Source organism: Mustelus asterias, chromosome 15 (genome assembly GCF_964213995.1).
Source record: "Mustelus asterias chromosome 15, sMusAst1.hap1.1, whole genome shotgun sequence".
In the NCBI taxonomy this organism is placed as follows: Eukaryota; Metazoa; Chordata; class Chondrichthyes; order Carcharhiniformes; family Triakidae; genus Mustelus; species Mustelus asterias.
The window spans coordinates 43,454,359-43,475,513 of NC_135815.1; the positions used below are offsets into that span (position 1 = coordinate 43,454,359).

The 21,155-nt window shown below is 42.2% G+C and overlaps 1 protein-coding gene across 1 annotated transcript in view; it reads right to left on the minus strand.

The window, feature by feature from the left end:
• dusp10 (dual specificity phosphatase 10) overlaps positions 1-18,149 on the minus strand; it is a 40,142-nt gene extending 21,993 nt beyond the window's left edge. The window contains exon 1 of the mRNA XM_078229838.1: positions 16,636-18,149. Within this exon, the coding sequence (XP_078085964.1) occupies positions 16,636-17,551 (916 nt within the window). The 5' untranslated portion in view covers positions 17,552-18,149. The remainder of the gene's footprint in view (positions 1-16,635) is intronic.
• Positions 18,150-21,155: the final 3,006 nt, after the last annotated feature.

The window sequence follows — 21,155 nt, forward strand, 5'->3', positions numbered from 1 at the left end:
GGATAATATCTAATGTAACACCTTTATTCAAGAAAGGAGGGAGGCAGAAAGCAAGAGACAAGGCCAGTTAGCCTAAGATACGTCACAGGGAAATTGCTAGAATCCATTATCAAGGGGGTTATAGCAGGATACTTAGATAATCATGATGTGAACAGGCAGAGCCAGCATGGCTTAGTGAAGGGGGAATTGTGTTCAACTAATCTATTGAAGTAATTCAAGGTGGCTAAAGGGGAACAGGTAGATGTGGTGTACTTGGATTTCCAAATAACATTTGATAAAATCAAAGATTATGAGGACATAATATGAGGGGTAACATATTAGCAAGGAAGGGTCTTTTTAAGATCGGCATGCTGTGTCTAGTGAAGTGCCACAGGAATCAGTGCTGGGCCCTCAAGTATTTACATTCTGTATCAATGACTTGGTTGAAGGGACCAAATGTATGGTAGGTAAATTTGCCAATGACAAAGATAGGTAGGAAAATACGTTGTCAGGAGGAGGTAGAGAGTCTGCAAAGGGATGCAGACAGATTAAATGAATGGGCCAAGATTTGGAGTATAATGTGGATAAATGTGAAATTGTCAATTTTGGCAGGAAGTATAGAAAAGCAGTATACTATTTAAATGGAGCCTAATTGCAAATTCGGTGGTACAGAGGGATCTGAGTATCTTGAGACACGAGTCACAAAGTTAGCATGCAGGTGCAGCAAGTGATTAGGGAGGTAAATAGAATGTTGGTGTTTATCGCAAGAGGAATAGAGTACAAAAGTCCGAACATTTTACTGCAGCTGTACAGGTTCTCGGTGAGACATCTGGAATACCGTGTACAGTTTTGGTTTCCTTATTTGAAAAAAGATATAGTTGCTTTAGGGGCAGTTCAGAGAAGGTTCATGTTAATCACCCCTGGGATGAAGGACTGATCTTATGAAGAAAGGTGGAATAATTTTGACCTAAACACATTGGAGTTACAAGAACAAGAGTTAATCTTATTGAAAAATATAAGATCCTGAGGGGGCTAGATATGATGGATACTGGGGGGATGTTTTCTCTTGCGGGGAAACTAGAACTTGGAGACAAAACTAAGACGTCTCCCTTTTAAGACAAAGGTGAAGAGAATCTTTTTCTCTCGATGTCAATAGAGTGTGGAATTCTCTTCCCCAGATGGTAGTGGAGGCTGGGTTTTTTAATTTATTCAAGGTTGAGTTAGATTGATTTTTGTTAGGGAAGTCAAGAGTTATTGGGGGGGGGGGGGGGGCGGGGTGTGGTTGCAGTCAGGAACGTGGAGCTGAGACCACAACCAGATCAGCCTTGATCTTATTGGATCGTGGAACAGGATCCAAGGGCCAAATGGACTACTTGTGGTCTCTAGTCCCATACTCCAGTGCAAGAACACAGAAAGAAGGTGGAACGGAGGAGAGAATGTGCTACAAGCTTCACTTATACGGGATGCCTTGCTGGAGGTCAACAAGGCGGCAACAATCCTCTTATTCATAGACCATGAATCTTTGTGGACAAACTGAAAAGCAACGAGAATAGATTGATGCAGCTGTCAATACCAGATGACTAGCTTCCAGGATCTGGAAGCAATTCCGCCAGGAAGTCCATGCCTTAGAAGCGGTCAAAATTAGTGAATTCAAATGCTAATTCACACCAACTGCTGCATTAACCTCAAGCCTTGCTCTGAATGCACCACACCTCCATGACTCACCTACCAACATGACTCCTATGGCACATTCGTCGCTCCACCGCACTCTCTCACACTTATTTGTGCTGCAAGCCACACTTCCCCGTCTCAAAGTCGGCACACACTGCCAGCTATTCAACCATGAAAGCCACATCACCCAAGATGCTTTGCACCACGCTCAGTGACACATGGCCCGCTCTTACAGGACAAGGTGGTGTATATCAGGAGACAGCAGCAACTAACCTGGGGCAGGGGGGGGGCGGGGGGGGGGGGGGAGAAAGAGAATGGGTAGTGTTGTTTGACCAAACTCCGATAGAGAAGATCACCATAATTGGAGCAGCCATTGCCTTGAGTCGACCAACATTAAAAAAATGCTGTCTTGCAGTGCTAATGGGGGTTCTGGGGGCAGCCGTAATGGGCTGTGAGTGAAACCTCTGCCCCTCAGGGACAGGATGCCCACCCTCAAGAGCTGCCAGTTTTGATTCTAGTCGAGCAGACAGTACTTGCAAGGTGGCATACCTGCAGTCAATGGCACCCTACAAATTGGGCAAGCCTGCAATCTTTACAAAACTACTTGTTTCACCTTGACAAGAGGAAATGAAATGTATTCAGGCCTCCTGTAATCTGCAGATCAGTGAGCTCACTTTTGCAATGGTGGATGACAAACTGGGAGATGTTGCAGATATCGCTTCTAGTCTGGAAGGAAATTGCACATAGGAAGCATCTCACTGCGGTTGAAGTAGGAGAATTGCTCCCCGAGCACGCCAAGTGATACGGCCTCCTCCTGTGAACCTTTCTCCCTCTCTACTGCCCCTCCCCACAAACACCATCCTCTTCAGTCTTCCACATCTTGTCCTGCTCTGTGTCATCTCGGCTCATTTTCCCTGTCATGTTGCAGCCTATCGGGATGTGAACTACTGCACCCATTTTGGAGACCAAATGGTTTGTGTAGAATGCTCTAAGTCGGGACAAAGTTCTGCAGCAAATGTCACACCACATTAATTAACTTTGGCAACTAGCAAACTCTTCTACTATTGCAGCGAGAGCCAGTAGAAATCAGTCATTATGAACCGGAAAGTATTTGACAATCCACATTAAGGGGAGTGGTGTTCCTCCTTGCTGCTCAGCACATGTTTAGCTGTGCAAGGTTGAGGGGGGGGGGTGGGGGGGTGATCATCTGGAGTGACACTGATCACCATCACAGTCTGCTGACTCTGCATACCTCTGGAAGATGCCCCATGAACACACACCAAAATGCCAACTAGCACCAGAGATGTGTGTACGCGCCTTGATGCAATTTTGGAGGCAAAAACCACACTCGGCTCGGAAAAGCCAGCTGTCATGTAGCCTAATTTGACAACCACTTTTTGTTCAGTCCACTCACATATTATGTCCGACTCATTCTGTGACTACTGAGATGCCTCCCAATGGGAGTTCATTGACTTTCACTTTAAAAATATTACTTGTGCTTCACAAAACACCACAGAATTATGTTGCAAAACTCACATTAGGGGCAACTTCTTGTTGAGCTATACCAATTTGACAACTCCACATCACGGACCACTCTTTTTAAACCTTCATCACAATCTGGACTCATATTTTCTATCATTAAGTCTCATGCGGCAGCAGGATGGCTTCACTGATATTGTAACACCCGAATAACGTTTAAACAGGATATTAAAAACTCCTGATGACAGACCTTATAATAGTGAAAGACATGTAGTAACCCAAGACCAAATGTTCTCTTTCATAGGAGTTTATTAAATGGCACAATTTATTCAGAAAGATAGCAGAACACCTTCTGAATCAAAATAGCTCCTCTGAATCTCGCTGTTGTTCTTATAAATCGTTAACACGTGGCTAGTTTTTTCCTCAATTTGTAAGCAGACTCTACTTCAGTGGGCAGAAAACAAGCTATGCTTCATATTCTCCATTGAGGGAAAAAATAATGGTGCAGTGAGAACCAGAGAAAATTTACAGAACAGAAGGAGGCCATTCAGCCCATCTTGTCCATGCCAGATGGAGGACACCCAAATCCCACCTTCCTGTACCCGGCCCATGGCCCTGTAGCTTACAGCACTGAAAGTGCGGATCAAGTACTTTTTAAAAAGAGTTAGGGTATTTGGCCACCACCAACTAACTACCACCATCAGTTGCAGCTGTGAGGGCAGGATTTTGGGAAATAAATGTTAGATTTCCTCATTCTAAAATGGTTGCTAAACACCCAGTCCATGGGAGAAGATCCATCCACCCCTATATGAGAGGGTAAGACAAAAAATCTGTTGTCCCAGAAAAGTCTTCCACCTATTCCACTGTGACTCGTCAAACCAGGAAGTGGTGGCGCTCCCAGGCTTTGCTGGTCTATAGGTTTTGCCGGAGATACAAGGGGTGATTTTCCATTGCCAACCATCCTTCAATTGCCTGACAAAGAGGGCAACTGGTGCCAATTACTCCTGTGCAAAATATGCAGGAAGCTGCTTAAATATACAAAATGTGAATCCACACCTGTTGCAAGAGCCCAGTTGCAACTTTTAATGAGAACTGGGTGAAGTATGAATAACACATGCTATCCTACTTGCTCTGGGCACTCAGTCCTCAGAGGAGACTGCTAGAAACCTCTTCAAATAGATACTTTGGTTTTTTTTGGGGGGGGGGGAATTTATGAGGTCTCAATGCAACATTTATCAAAGAATCCACTTTGGTTGCATTGACTGTTTTGGGTGAGGTTAATGGGGCTGGATGGCGACTTTAGTACTGCCACACTTGTGTCAGGTACTGCTGACTTGTACTGAATCTTTTCCTGATATACATTTGCTATCCATCTATGGTCCACATGATGTTCCTCAGTACCTCCGCTTAAGTGCATGCTCATCTAACATTCTTTTTAGTGCAGGCTTAGGAGCCTGCAGCTGAATTCTCCTTAGCCTCTACTCCCCAAATTTAAATGATTACATTTATTTTTGCATTATAAAAAGAACCGTGTGACTTGAGGTAGCCACAGCCACCTACCTCTGTGGAGAACCATAATTTTGGCAGGTCATTGACTGTGAACCAAACAACCCCTCGCCTCCTGCTTTGTACCTCTAAGTAGTTTTTTTTTGTTTTTTTCCCCCAAATTCAATCAAGTCCAATTCAGAATCTCAACAAGTTGAGACATTCCTGATCCAAGCTGACAACAGTAAGGGTTTTAACAACACCAGGTTAAAGTCCAACAGGTTTATTTGGTAGCAAATACCATTAGCTTTCAGAGCGCTGCTCCTTCGTCAGATGCAGTGGAAATGTGCTCTCAAACAGGGCACAGAGACACAAAATCAAGTTACAGAATACTGATTAGAATGCGACAAGCTGACAAGACAGGGCTCTCACCTCCTGTCTTGGGCTTGATCTACATGATCCAAGCCGATTGGAGTAGGCATAGCTCCTCCTCCAAGGCTTGATCTCATTTGCATCTTAGCCAAAAGGCCGAGATGCTGCTTTTAAAAATTGCTTCAAATGAAGCTAAAATGTAACCTAATGACTTCAACCAAGCACAGCATGTCGATACTACACTCGATCTTAGCCAAATACACAGGTCCAGGTCCCACTTCTGCTCAATGATGTTTGCAATAAATTTCCTCAACCATTTCTCACAATTACCCTTTTCATCCAGTCTCTTTCTTCCAGTACTATCATTACCCCTTTAAAGTAACATCAGGGTTGATAACCAACAGGTCTCGAGTAAGGTGTTCTTTGTCCCCAACCCAACAGCCATTAAAGGCCCATTTTGGGTATAATTCCTGCTTCGGTGTAGGTTTTCTCCCCCCTACCCTCCCCAACCCCCAGACATCTAACATACCTGGGGCAATGCAAGCTGTATTTAAACATATTTAAAGTGGTTGAGCTGGCAACTTATGGCAGTGTCTGCATCGAGACCTCACAGTAGACACAGTCTCCTGCTACTGCCTCAGCCTGCCAGGAGACTTAAAATAAATCCAATCTAGTTTACATAGTACACAGTTTTTAAACAAAATGACTTGTAGATGAATTAACTGATCCTGCTTAGCTGCAAGCAATCATTAATTTAAATCTGTAAAGCAACAATGAATTGATTAATAGATAAACTCACTATCACTGAACATCATCAGAATCACAATGATAGCTCCCTGGAGCACTCTTTAAAACTCATGTTACAGATAACTTCCGTCTTGTCAAAATTTGTAAGCTTGTACTTGTGCAGTATAGATTTCAATCAATTCATTTAGAAACCAGAGAAATATTCCGTCAAGTAAGGATTACAAATTCTCAAACTTTTGTACACAAAGGGGATCATAAGCTGTCAGTTATTGTCAGACAAAGCATATGGCCTTTTCCAGAACATACACATAATTTGCATAGGATAATGATGCTCAATTATGTTTTCTCCCCTCTCAGTTAGACATATGTCTTGCACCACCTGTTAGGATTACATCATCGACCACCACTTGCCTAAACAAAGTACTATCCTTTGTATTGTTAACATTCAAGAGGCTGATGTCATGCCAACTGATGTCATTGTTATTATCCAGCTCCACTGCATTACCATAGTGACAAGGCAGGTGGAGGGCTTCAAGTCAGTGCGAGACGCAAAGGGAGGAGGAAATTACTGAGAAAGACCAAGCCCATCTGTTCAATGAACCAACCTGCCCTCCATAAAAGATTCCTAATAATCCAAAAAAGGACAGGAAGTTGTACCATCGCTTCCTTTGTTGTCACCTATAAACCAGACTCCGCAAATTGCCCAATTATAATGGTCAGTGCAAATTTTCAGCTACCCACTTTATTAAACGTCAAAGTGCAAAGTGGCCCCAGAAGAGCAACTTTGAGGTTTAATATTTATTTTTAACCATTGAATTTATCCTCACTCCAAACATTTTGGTAGCAGGTTAGTCAATATTCCAGTTTTCATTTAGCGGAGCAGTTACTGGATGGTATAGAGGGAAAGGTAGTAGCCACAGAAAGTTGGATGATTGACAGGACAATAACAATTGTTCTATAGACTTCCCTCGCTCTCTGTGCTCAAACTGTAAAGTCTGAATTCCCCAGATGTAATCGAAAGTGGACAAACACATTTTGAACAAAGGACTGTATGCTCAATTGAAGGAGACAAACCTAGAGGTTCAAATATATATTGGATTAAAAGGCGAGTGTGGGTAGGCAAAGTTACAAACAACCCAACAACATTGACTTTTGATAGGGATAAACCACCTCTACTGGTTAGGGAGTAAACGGCAAGGGCCATCATTTTAAAATCGTAACCAAGAGAATGATGAGCAGGTTAGAGGAAATTTCTAATGCAAAAACATTATTAAAGCATGGAGCTCTTTACGAGAAAGTGTGATTATGGCATGTTTTAAGAGAATAGTGAATACATATTTGATCCATGGAAAAAAAAACCACACAGCAATGGGGAATTAATTGTGGATTTTGAGCAAGGGAACAAGGTATGCTAAATATCCTCTGTTGTGAAAATGCACAGTTCTACATGGTTAAAAAAATTTGGGCCTGTTAAGAAAGAAATATCAAACCTTCCGATAATTGAAAGTCCCCGAGCCCAGATTAAGAAAAAGCTTTCAGCTCCTTAGGAAATTTTCACAAGAGGCTAAAGTACTGGAACAAACTGCATGGAAGAAACCATCACACTCCGAAATAGCCACTGGTACATTTTTACTTCAGCAAAGGTGCCTTTTAAAAAAAATACAAAGTAGTTTCATAGAAGCAGTGAGTAGGGGGTGGCCTTCCACAGAAGAAAGCTACAAGGTCAAAGATGCCAGCCTCTTTTAATGCAGACGGAAAAATAATTTTCAGGGCACTTTACCTTTACAGTCCAGTTACTAGAAGTTCAGATGGAACATGGCAACAAAAGGTGCCAAGGACTTCACACAAGTAGTGAGTGTGTTCTGCAGGATGGCTTTACAAATTAATTACAGAAATGCTTCAGTCCTGCAGGCACTGAATCGTTTCAGTGCACTTTGAGGATTTTTCTTCCATTTGAGCTTTGCATATAATAAGATTTTATGGCCTTTAGAAGCCAGGCAGATGGTTATGATGAATAAACAGTAAATTACAGAATATTCTCATTTTAAAGGGGTGTGATTTTATATTTAAAATAAAGTGGCAAATCTTTACTTACAAGGTACAATGTTGCAGCTTTTTGATAAACTTAATGGCATCGGTAGTAAATAAAATTATTGATATCCCTTACTAAACATACTAACAACATCATGTGCACTGCACATTGTTAAGTTTGGGTTGTACAGTTAAATTATTTTGTAAATTTTAATTCCATCCAAAAAAAATTCAAATTGAATCCAATTCATGGCCCCCACAAGAGATCCAAAAGATCCAAATTGACAAGATGAGGCATTGCATCCCATGCTGGGCTTGATCTGACACTTTGTCTTAGCCAAAAGGCCGAGATGGCTTTTGAAAAATTGCATCAGGCGACGCCTCGGTTAAATCTCATCGGCTAACTTGATCATTGACTCTACCCTAGCCCGGGAGGTCAACCTGCCTGATCATTGACTCTCCCCTTGTAAAGACAAGGAACTATACCATGCCATTAACAATGTGTGTTCTGTTACCAATATGGAAGAGAGTCAGTCCCATTAAAGTGGCAAGAGGTAATTGGTTGACATATTTGAATGCTATACCTGGACCAATTTGAGATCAGATTATTTTTGTCAAGGGACAGGAAGGAAAGCACAAGATGCCACATAGCTAATGCCCTGGTAGTACAAATCAGCCAGCAGTTTGAGGTGATTTGCAATTCACAAAGTCATCTCTTCCTCACTACAAGTTGCTAGTCCTTTTTCAGATCAATAATGTCGTTTGTCCTCAGATTCTGACATATGTTTCAATGCAAGGTGCGGCACAAAAATCAGCAAATTAAAAAAGCGCGACACTCATAGGATGCCCAAAATGAGTGTTACACACTGTAATCTAGAATTTGCTGGAGTGGGGCATCTCACGCCATGCCCCGTTAGTTAGGCTGGTTTGCCTACATTTTGTTTTTTTAAAATCTGCCCACAAATGTGTTGTTAATGTGAGTAGATAACATCACGGTGGGGGCAACAAGGTATCAGAGACCCTTGAAAACAACAGAACAAACAGGGTCTCTCCAAAAAGATTAAGGATTGAGTTATAAACAGAAAAACATCGAGGAGGTGGTTGCATGAGAATGGATAAATCAAATGTCAAATCGGGTATAGAAAGAGAAATCAAATGTCAAATCGGGTATAGAAAGAGAAATAAAATCAGGGAACAACGATTTCATTGCGAGGGAGTGAACGAATAATTAATGTGCAAATGCAGCATCGTCATGAAATTCACAGGAAGGTTCATCTCAAGATGCCAATTCCACATAGCTAATACCACAGTGATACAAATCAGCCAGCAGTTTGTGGTGATTTTCAATTCACCAATTATCTCTTCCTCACTACAAGTTGCTAACCTTTTGCACGTTGAAAAATATATCAGAATCTGAGGACAAACAGTATCATCATCGAAATCTGGTCTTCCAATATATAGATGCACACTAGCAGATCTCCAATGATACCAGAATATCAGATCCTATGCTAGAAGGGCGTTGTTAAGTGCGTGAAAGTATGAGTGGTCAAGATCTTCCTCCTGACGCAAGTATGATTATTTCCTGAAAAATGAGATTGCACTTTTGTTACTTAGTGGAAGTAAATATGTCTATTTAAGTTTATGGATTTTATTCTCAATAATTTCCCACTTAAGACAGTGGAGGCTTTCTCAAATAAAACCCTTGCATGTTAAAAGCAAGTCTCACCGTTATTTTAAAAATAGGAATTTCTACACAGTGCCTATTTAGATTTATAGCCGATTGAATTAAGTTTCCTGAATGAAGAGTGATATGTCTGAGAAATTGCTACAAGTCAAAGCCCTGGCTTCTCAAATAGGTATAGGCCTCCAAGAAAAATGTACTTTAGGCATTTTCTGCTATACAGGCAAGTTCAATAATGTTGTGTCTTTTATGTCTGTTACATCTAAACCTATTTCCAACAGAAAGGACTCAGCCTCATACAAAACGCAAGGTGGCAGTGAAGAAAAAACAAAATCTATATATTTTATAGAAGTAATTTGTTGCTTTAGCCACTTTTTTATTGGCTGCTGTTGTTCGGTAACCATTTTTGATGGATATTTCTCATCCTTGTTGTTGCCTGAAATTGATATGTTTCCTGCCTGTTGTGATTTCTTGCTGGCTTTTGAAGGTAAAAACCTGAAACAAACAGCTTAAAGTGAGACATAAAACGAGTCTATAGAACTGTAGCACCCAAGCAGGAGGTATGACAGACAAAATGTCCACTTATTGTTTTCAGATACTGTACATGGATGCAAATGAATTTGGAATTAAACTTTTAATGCATGTTGATGTTATTTTTATAAAATCAGAAATATCTGCAGAAAATCAATATTATAGTATCCATAATGGAGAATTTAGCTTGGACAATTATCTGGTGCTCACTTTATTTCGGAGAAATAAGAACTCTTATTTTAGGTAATGAGTACTAAATTGGAATTTTAATAGATCAAAGGAGTCATTAGCTGATACAGCTGACTAATTGTCATTTCACAGTCTGCTCTACAGGTGTCAGAAACTAGAATGTCATGACAAAATGTAACGCGACAATTACTTTCGAGTACAAATAGTCCCAAAGGCACCCAGTTTAATTTCCTGTGATCTCCGATTGTTCTTTAACATTCAGGTCATTTTAGCATTAAAACCAGCAATTGATTGCGCAAAGTTTTAGCAGAAGACATTTAACCATGCCTTTACGACATTTAAAGATCCCTCAATTCCTGCAAAGTGCGACATAATTAACATTCAGCCTAAAGCAATTGTTTTTTCTTCATGTTACTTGGTGCAACTGTATTTCAAATGTAATTATACCTGATCTGAAGAGCAAAGGGGAGAATGGAGTTGAAGAACGAAGTTCAATTACTCCAAATACTTAATGTATTTGCAAAAAAATCAAAGTGTACTGGACATTGTTAAAACTTTGTTTAATTCTACAACTTTAATAGCTTGAGATCATCAGGACTGACCTACAAAAAGTAAAATGCATACACAAATCAGTTATAAGCAAATCCTTCATGACGTCCTGATACAAGCAAATTATCAGAAGTCCCTTCTGACTCAATAGGTTATATGCAAATTTGGTGAAAATTAGCCTGGTTCCTGTTTGCAAATTTAAACTGTTTATTTCCAGTTCATGAGAGCTTTGTGCAATCGGAACTGTTATCAACACCCTCCCCTCCTGAACAATTATCAATTCAAACTTAAAGTAATTCAATCCCACAAACAACTGTGGCCTCCTGATCAATTTATATCCAGATGCCTCTGCACCACTGAAACAGTAATAGCCCCACTAGGCAATACCAAACTTGGAGTGGACAACGTCCAGTCCTGGGCTCTAGACTTAGACAGGTCATCTCTAAGCAACAGTGTTTACAAACATAAACGGGGATTGGATACAGGCGCAGTCATTTCGATTATAAATATACACTGATCCTTTGAAGAGCAAAGCTGAAAAAAAATGCCATGCTGAATCTCACATTCTTCCATAGATGTGGCGCATAAATTTTAAAAAATCATCTTTACATTAAAGTGGTTGAACTTTTAAAAATTCAGTGCTGGTGAACTATAAAATGCTTTTTACATAATGCTGTTTCCTTGCCCTTTCCCCACATTTTAAATCTGATGTAGCTCAAGCCTTAATATATTCCCCATTATGCTTGCAAGTTGTTTTCTTCAAAATTTGGCCAAGTCGCTTGTTGTCTTGCACTTTCGTTTGTAACTATAACACATCAATTTGGAGGTCATGCTGACTTTTAACTCCTTGGGCATCAAACAAAGAGAGGATGAGTGTGCCAATAGGTCCATGGGTACCTGTTAGGTCTTTTGCCACTGGTATTACCAGGGTGATGATTTGATTTATTACTATGACAGGTACTGGGATACAGTGAAAAGTATTGTTTCTTGTGAGCGACACTGACAGAGCATACCATTCATAGAGTACATAAAGGAGGGAGAGGAGAAGGTGCAGAATATAGTGTTACAGTCATAGCTAAGGTATAGAGAAAAATCAGCTTAATATAAATTAGGTCCATTTGAAGGGATGATGGCAGCAGAGAAGCTGTTCTTGAGTCAGTGGATTATAAAAAGGAGAATCTGGGAGAGAACACTGCATGACCCTTACAGAACTCATTTGTTCCTATTCATTGGAATGAAAGGAAAGTTAGGCGAGGCAGGATCCTCCCCATCACCTGTACCTTTCTGTGCTTTTGTTCTTTAACACCCATGTGGTAAAGACCAAAGATTGTCCCATGTCTTCTGAACTAGCTGTGAAATTCAAAACACAGCTGTATTTCCGTTAATGTTGAGGAAGGGAGGAACCTAATGGAGGGATAAGTCAGTGCCCTCTCTTTTAGGTCATTATCTGTACATGCAGATTTGTTTTTTGGCACTTAGAGTGAAAAACTGTTTGGCAGATAGTAAGCCAATAATGGCAATTCTACACCTGTTTTCTACTGATGGAAAGATTCCTTCCAGTTTCACAGCTATTCCTGCATTTGCCAAGGTTAGTCACCTAGGATTTGAAATGGATCGAAACTATGTTAAATGTACATTCCCCTACAATTGGATTTTGGATACAAATGCAAGTGCATTAAAAATCAAACCAAGCATTGTGAAATGCAATATTTCAAACATTTCTATCTAAACTCTACTCAACACAAGACCCACTACTTATTCTGAATAGATGACCAAAGAAGAAGGACCACTGATATAGGGCTCAGTTAATTATCCTTTTTAAGATTTCAGAAGCTGCACTTCATTGATCTCCCATTACGTATCCAGAGAGATCTGAGTACAGCTCTGGTCTCCATATTGCAAAAAAATAGACACACTCAAAAAGGAGCCAAAAGATCTTTAAGGATGACACTAGAACTGAGGGGGTGGAACTATCAGAAAAGATTGAATAATTGGGGATTCTCTTCCACAGGAAAGTGAAGACTGAGGAGTGACATAATAAAAGGTCTTTAAAATTATGAAATGCACAGAGCATTTCCACGCATGAGCAAGTCCATAATTAGGACAATAAATATAAGATAGTCACTCAAATCCAATAAAGAATTCAGAGGAAAGTAATAATAAAAATACAAATAAATCTAATGGGGAAATAAGGAGAAATGTCTTCACTCAGTGGTTAGAATGTGTAATGCACCACCATAGAAAGTGATTCAGGCAATCTTAAGATAAACATAGAAAAGCAGAGGAAAGGGAATAGAAAGATGTGCGAAATGAGGCAAGTATCACGGGAAGATTGTGGGGAGTATGAACATCAGGACTGAATAGTTGTGCTGAGTGTCCTGTTTGTGTTTTATGTAACTCATCCTCAGCTAAGATGGTAATGACCCCAGCCAGAAAGGAGGATGATTTTAGTACATGCTATGTTAGTGAACTCTTAGGAGTAAGCCATTCAATCGAATCATAAGTGATCCATACCTCAAACCTATTTAGCTTTGATAATGTCGCCTAGCAAAAGGTATATTCATCTGTCTTGAAAGCTCTAACAATTCCTTCATCCACAAACTTTTTTTTAAGTGGAGAGAACACTAGATTTCTATTACCTATTGCATGAAAAGGTTTATTTCATGGTGTAGCTCTAATTACAAGATAATAATGAAACTAATAAAAATACATTATTTTTGATTCTTCCACGAGATGAAAGAGTTTCTCTGCATCTTCTCTGTATTGAATCTGAACATTTTAAACACATTGGATCTGTTCACACAATCTTCCATACTCAAGGAGTAACAAGCCAGGTTTTTGTAATTTCTCCCTCGAATTTAATCCCCTAACCCTTAGTTATCCTGAGGAACCTCCACTGCATCTTCACCTTGGTGAGTATATCCTTCCTGAGGTGTGATACCCTAAACTGAATGCAGTATACAGATGTGATCTGATCAAGGCTCTGTACAATTGAAGCACAACTTCCCCTCCCTTTGTACTTCAGCCTTCAAGATTGAGGCCAACATTTCATTGTTCTTTGTACCTCTCTACGCGCTTTTAATGATCAAGTATTTGGACTCCAAATTTTCTTTGCTCCTCTATGTTTCCAACCTTCTAAAAAAATAACTCCGTTGATTTTTTTTTAGGTACATAGTGAATAATTTTGTCCATTCACTTGTCTATGTCCCTTTGTAACTTCCTGCTCCAATCCACACAATTTATTCTGCCTTTAGTGCCGTCTGCTTTATTATTATTATAATACAATGCTCTAATCTTCAAGTCATTAAGATATATGATGAAAAGTTGAGGCTTCGGGTAACTGGGGATCATCACCCGTCACATCCCTCTAATTAGTTTATCCCTATTTCTGTCATCGACCTGCCAACTGATTATTGAAGTATGTCACATTTTTATCCCCAATTCTCTTTTTTTGTTCATGACATCTTGTGCAGAATTTTGTTAAAAGCATCCTGAATGCTCATTTTGACACCATATATAGACGGTCTCCTGTCCACCATGCTAGTGGCCTCTTCAAAAAAGGAATTAGATTAATCAGACATGGTCTACCCATCACACGTCTAACTTAGCTCTCTTTGATCTGTTTATTCTTGTTCAAACACTCAGTCACTCTGCCTCTCAGGACAAATTCCAGTAACTTGCACGCAACTGATGTTAAACTGTAGGGTTTGTAGCTGCCCATTTTCTCCCATCTTCCCTTCTTAAATAATGAGTGACATTTGCCATTTTCCAACCAAATCTGGAAAGCCTTGGAAAATGACTAATGCATTTATAATTTTCTCACCCATTTCTTTGAACATCATGAGTTGAAAGCCATCAGGTCTCAGAGAATCATAGAAACCCTACAGTACAGAAAGAAGCCATTCGGCCCATCGAAGCTGCACCGACCACAATCCCACCCAGGCCCTACCCCCATATCCCTGTATATTTACCGACTAATCCCTCTAACCTACACATCTCAGGACACTAAGGGCAATTTTTAGCATGACCAATCAACCTAACCCGCACATCTTTGCACTGAGGGAGGAAACCAGAGCACCCAGAGGAAACCCGCGCAGACACGAGGAGAATGTGCAAACTCCACACAGACAGTGACCCAAGCCGGGAATCGAACCCAGGTCCCTGGAGCTGTGAAGCAGCAGTGCTAACCACTGTGCCACCCGTTGTGTCCATCTTTCGTTCTATTATTTTTTCCATTACCATTTTTCAAACTTGGATTAAAGATACCAAGTTCTTGCCCTTGTCTTATTGTTAAGCTCCCTTGTATCGCTCATATTTTGTTCCCTCCCTGCACAGCGGAAAGGGATGCAAAATACTAATGTAATAGCTTCATTATTGTTTTACCTTCACTCTTTAATGAAACCACATTCCCCTTTACCACTCTCTATCTTAATAGATTTATAAACACATTGTTTGCCTTGGTATCCCTTGTTTTGTTCCCCATGAGCATTTAGTATCTCTTTGCATTTGATAATTTAACAGTCTGCTTAATTTCCACTTTTCTCGCATTTGCGTAAGCCTTGTCTTTAGGCATGATACTGCTTCTTATATCACTTGTTAAGAAGGTTGCTTAACTACACAAGTGGAGCCCATTTCCTCGGGTCTCTCCTCATCACTAAGCCTCTAGTTCCTGGAATCATCTTAGTAAATCTTGTCTGCAACATCTGCATGGTCTTGATATCTTTCCAAAACCGGACACACTTAAATAACCCATGGCCAAACCAATCACTTATAAAGACTGGCCATCATCTCTGCTTCTGAGTATTCTGTTCATCATTTACAAAGTAGTCTCTGTTGCTCATGGTATTACTAATATTGTATCACACTTCCATCATATAGTTTCTAATTTAATCTCTCCTGTTCTACCTACCACCTTTGCACTTTTTTCACCATGGGGCCTCTATTTTTCAGGCATGCCTTCACGACAGTGAAGGTCAGATTTCCCCAACCATGCTCTACAGCTAACCCACAGGAGAAGGCATGCTGTGGTGAAACTAGGTGGGCAATATCACTTATTTTTCATTGTCCTTGAAACAAAACCCACTGCTAGAAAAAGTGCTCCACCTAGCAGCCTGGCTCAGACTGGCAGAATTCAATCCCAACTGTTGCGGACAGATTTGAGTGACAAGCCGCTTTAGGATTCAGAGCCACATCAATCTGGTCAAGAAGGTCAGTGCTGCAGCTGCTAAGCCGTTTTGCATTCGGTATTGTAAAGGCCATCAATAAATACTGCTGCTGCTCACTCCTTAACATGATACATTTACTGCAATGGAATTGAAAAAAAAATGCATTTACTGCATTGCATTCAGAACCAAACAAGGTCAATATCATTCATTCCGATATCGCTAATGATGCCGTATCGGAGATTAGGCTCGCCATGCAATCGGGACCTTTCAGAACTTGTTAATACCTGCAGATCATGAATCATCATTAATGGACCTATTCCCCTCGATTTCTGTCCTAGGAAAGCAGTAATGCACAAGCAGCCAGGGTGACGTGCTACACATACTGGATTCGTTTGCAGGATGTTGTTCCTGCGTTGCCCCAATGTGACATTGCAAAACGGGATTTTTCATTCACGAATCAGAAATAAACACAGGTCACCTTATTTACTTCCAATCCGATTGCTTTTACCCATGAGAAGTTCAGGCGGGTGCCTAAAATGCATAGTGTAGTGGAGACTTGAAAAGGGCTGATTTAGTTCCGCAGGGTGGAGTGTTTACAAATGACTTGTCAACTCTAAAGTGTGGCTTTATCAGGAGGCAATTGAATATTGAGAAATAAAAGGCTGTGCTTTTGATAGCATGCATTATTACCCCCCCCCCCCAACCCTCATCCAAAAACTTTCTCTGGTTTAAATAAGAACATTTCCAAAAGTCTACCTTTTAAAACCAGTGGATCCTTGCCTTCTCGTCTCAAGGACTCCAGCACTATATGGAGAGGCTGAGAGGGCATCACTCGGTTGGGCTCGTTAGTGTTCTCATCGTAAACTATGATCTCCTTGGAGAAAATCCTTTTGTAGGAGTCCTTGCCCTCCCGGCAGGAGATGAGATCCAGCACGGTGATCTTGCCCTGCTGCAGCCTCCTCCTGCTAATCTTGTCCGAGCAGTTGATGTGGACGGCTCCCTGGATGTGGCTCTTGTTGTATTCCATGAAGGGGCGGCAGTCGATGATGACCGGAGCCTGGCTCTGGGAGGACGGGGGGCCCTTGCTGCAGCGGCTCAGCTTCTTGGCCAGCTCGGCGGGGTGGATGGTGCGGACTCCGGGCAGCGGGGGGGAGAGGGGGGCTCCCCCGGTCCCAGCTGCAGCAGCAGCAGCCCCAGCCGGGGGGCTCAGGGTGGTGCCGCCGTTCTCATTGCTGCCGCCGCCGCTGACCATGGGGCTGGCCGCACAGCTGGGGCAGTTGACCGGAGTGCCGAGCTTGGCAGCCGGGGCTGGGAGCAGGTTGGTGCCGGTGCTGCTGCCTCCTCCCTGGCTCTGGTAGCTGGTCACCGTGCAGCAACTAGCGCCGCTGCATCCGCAGGACAGGGAGCGCACCGAGCCGCTAGATGATGGCATATACGTGAAGTTACCGCCTCGGAACGGGAGCTCAGCCGCCGCCGCCGCCGGGCTGCTGGGGGTCGGGCTCCGGGCTGTGGGCTCACCGCCGCCTGCCGCCCTCCTCTCACTCGCTCCGGGGGAAGAAGAAGAAGCCACGTAGCCGCCGCTGTCCAGGCGGAGACGGAGTTGCTGCGGTCTGACCGGCCTCGGCAATGCCACCACCCCGACAATCCGTTCGTCCAGAGGGGATGGAGGCATCAGGATGATGTGCAGGAGCCCCGTTGGCCAGCCGTGCAGGAGGTGGACTGAGAGCGGATCGAGTGTGCTGTCAGCATCAGAGCAGAGGGAGGGGAGGGGAGCGCACTGGGTGCACAGGCACGCATTGGTCCTGCCGGCTGCAAAAAAAGGGGGCAATCGCCGGCTAAAAATACACGGCGGCCACGGGCGCCTGCATTTGGGCAAGCGGCAGGCTGCAACACACTGGCTGTCCCGGGGAAGTGTGTTCAATTTAAACACAGAGAGGCGGGCTCACTCAAACTTCTCCACAGCAGCAGAGTGCGGAAGGAGGAAGCAGCAACTTCACTGCATCTACTCACAGCGCTAACTCCTCCTATTTACTCTATTTATTATGGGTTTAAAGACTTTTATCCCCCTCTCTCCCCGCCTCACTCACTCTCTGCCTCCCTCCTTCACTCACTGCCTCCCTCCTTCTCTCTCTGCCTCCCTCCTTCACTCACTGCCTCCCTCCTTCACTCTGCCTCCCTCCTTCACTCACTCCCTCCTCCACTCACTGCCTCCTTCACTCACTGCCTCCTTCACTCACTGCCTCTTTCCCTCACTGCCTCCTCCCCTCACTCACTGCCTCTTTCCCTCACTGCCTCCTCCCCTCACTCACTGCCTCCTCACTCACTGATTTCTCCCCCTCTCTCACTCACTAAGAGCAGCGCCCGCCGCTGCCACTTTAATTCAGCCAAACTTTCCCCACAGCGCATTCCCTTCACCTGACGGGGCAGGCGGGGCCGCCGGGGTGATTGACAGGGGGACCGACCAATGGGCTCTCAAGCTCAGACACGCCTTCCAAAACGTAGCCCCGCCCCTTACCCTGCACCAACCAATCAGCGGCCGCGAGAGTCGGGCCCCGCTCCCTCATTGGACGAGAGAGAGGGGGCGCGGGACCCCATTGTCCGCCCCGCATGACATCATTGGCAGCCAATGGGCGGCCTCCCGGAATGAAGCCGGTGCTTTGCTGTGGACTCAGCAGCAGCGGGGCTGTTAAAGGGACAGAGAACCGCAGCAGGGCGAGCTCCCCTTCACCTTATACCCTTCTCCTTCTCAAACCACATTTTCCATGCATTTCTCGATCAAATCATTCATTGCTGTCACCATTGCAGCACCGGTTCCTGTCCTGAGTTGGAGCTTAAAGTTTTAAAGTTTATTTATTTGTTATAAGTAGGCTTACATTAACACTGCAATGAAGTTACTTTGAAAATGCCCTGGTCATCACACTCTGGCACCTGTTCGGGTACACTGAGGTTGAGTTTCTGGTGAGGAGGAAGTGACTTTTAAAAAATAATAATTTTGTCGAACGTGGTGGCAAAAGAAAATTGGGAAGGGTGAGCCAGCTGTTAAAAGAATCATTCTCTAAGTGGTTGGTTGGGTAAATAACAAACAGGATCTCAAGACAGAATCCAACACATGGAGGTGATATCATTATGTAAAGCAAGGTTAATCATAATATCTGGGATCATTTACCTTTTACCACAAAATTGTTTCGACATGGTTCAGTATTCTCCCTCTTATGAAAACATTTATCTAAACTGCATCAACTATGGGTTCACTAGGAGGCAGCGTTTCTTGTTACTGCATATTGGATCAGTTAGATGCGGTGCGTGTAAGATAATTGGTTGTGAACAGTTGTGGGCACCAAGGCACAGCATAGATTTTACCAGATTCCTCGACTCTAAAGGTTAAATTAAGAGGAGATATTACAGAAACTGGGGTTGTATTCTCTGGAATTTAAAAGGTTAAGGGGTGATTTGAGAGGTGTTTTCAAGATATCCAGAGAAATAAATGGGGTCGATAAACTATTTCTGCTGGTTGGAGAGTCTTGAACTGGGGTTCACAGTCTAAACATTAGAGCCAAATTAGAGAAAACTTTTACACACAAATGATGGTAGAAGTTGGTAGAATGTTAGAAATTATGGTAGAAGTGGTCAGAACGGTGGCACAGCGCTCCCTTACAGCGCCAGGGACCTGGGTTCAATTCCCGGCTTTGGTCACTGTCTATGCGGAGTCTGCACGTTCTCCCCGTGTCTGTGTGGGTTTCCTCCGGGCACTCCGGTTTCCTCCCACAATCTGAAAGATGTGCTGGTTAGGTGGATTGGCCATGCTAAATTCTCCCTCAGTGTATTCAAACAGGTGCCGGAGTGTGGCGCCTAGGAGATCTTCACAGTAACTTCATTGCAGTGTTAATGCCTACTTGTGACACTAATAAATAAACTTAAAACTTAAAAAGAAGTTTGGAATTCTCTTCGGTAAATGATAGTGATTCACCCCTTCTCATTTTCCTCTGGGGGACAGCCAGGTATAATAGCAGGAAAACACCCTCTGATGGTTGCTGATGGCCCACAGATCACATATGACAAGTATTGTTAGGATTTCCTACACAGCCATTCTTCTGTACCTTATTTAAAAAATACAGTTTAAAACAAGGTGTCAGCCTTAATGTACTCTTGCCTCTGACTTGAGCTGATAATATGGATTGCACTTTAAATGCAGTACTGAAGGAATGCTGCACTGTCAGAGTTGTCATATTTCAGATAAAATTTCAAACCAAGGTCCCTAAAAAAACAATCCATGGCACTATTTGAAGAGCAAGGGAATTTTCCCTGGTTACCTGACCAATATTTATCTTTCAAGCGAGTTTTTAAAACAGATTATCTCACTATTTCTGTTTGCAGAAATTGCTGTTGGCCAGTTGGCTGCATTGTTTCCTTCATTGCAGAAGTGACTAGACTTCAAAAGTATTTTCTTCTCCATAAATATATTTGCAAAATTTCTATATAATTGCAAGTCTTTGTTTGTTTAAAATGTGAATGATTTTAGTTTGAAGCATCATTCTCTGTAAATCCTTTATAGGAAAAATGACAAACATAAAAGTATGAGAAAGTTATGGCCGATAATTCCCTCAGAGCTGATTCCCCCCCTCCATAACTGCTGTAATTGTGCAAGAAATCTGACATCCTATTTATGCTGCACATCTGGCAAAGTTATGCCAATGGAATGGGAGTAGCTTAGAGAAAATATCCGGCCTATGTGTTCAAATTACATACTCCTTAAAATATTTTTATGCCACTTGAACCTTGTGTAATATAGCATGTTATAGTAGTGGTGTTTTTTCATATTTTACTGACCAATTTTACAGTTGCATAGAATTACATAGAATTTACCGCATGGGAAGGTCATTTGGCCCAACAGGTCCAGGTATTACCTTTCTTTGTTCTGTAGTTTGTGAATTTTTTCTATGCAGTGATAGAGGAATAACGTTATTGTTATAGTTGATAGGCTACGTTTTAGACTGCTGTTTTTAGGCACATGATAGAAGCCCAATTCGCCTTGGTGAACAGAAAAATATCATTGCATGTGTTTGTAATATTACACAACAGTTAAACTGTGGGGCAAAATTTATACTTTGTCTATCGCAGGTCCAGCCTCAAATAAGACTCTCAGGTTTACTTCTACAAACATGCCCACCAATTTGTGGAGGCTTCCATTGTGCTCATTAAGATTCAGATGACAAATGTAGCCATTTAAAGAAAGTGTTACCTTCAAAATTTAATCAATATATGCAACCATTATAAGT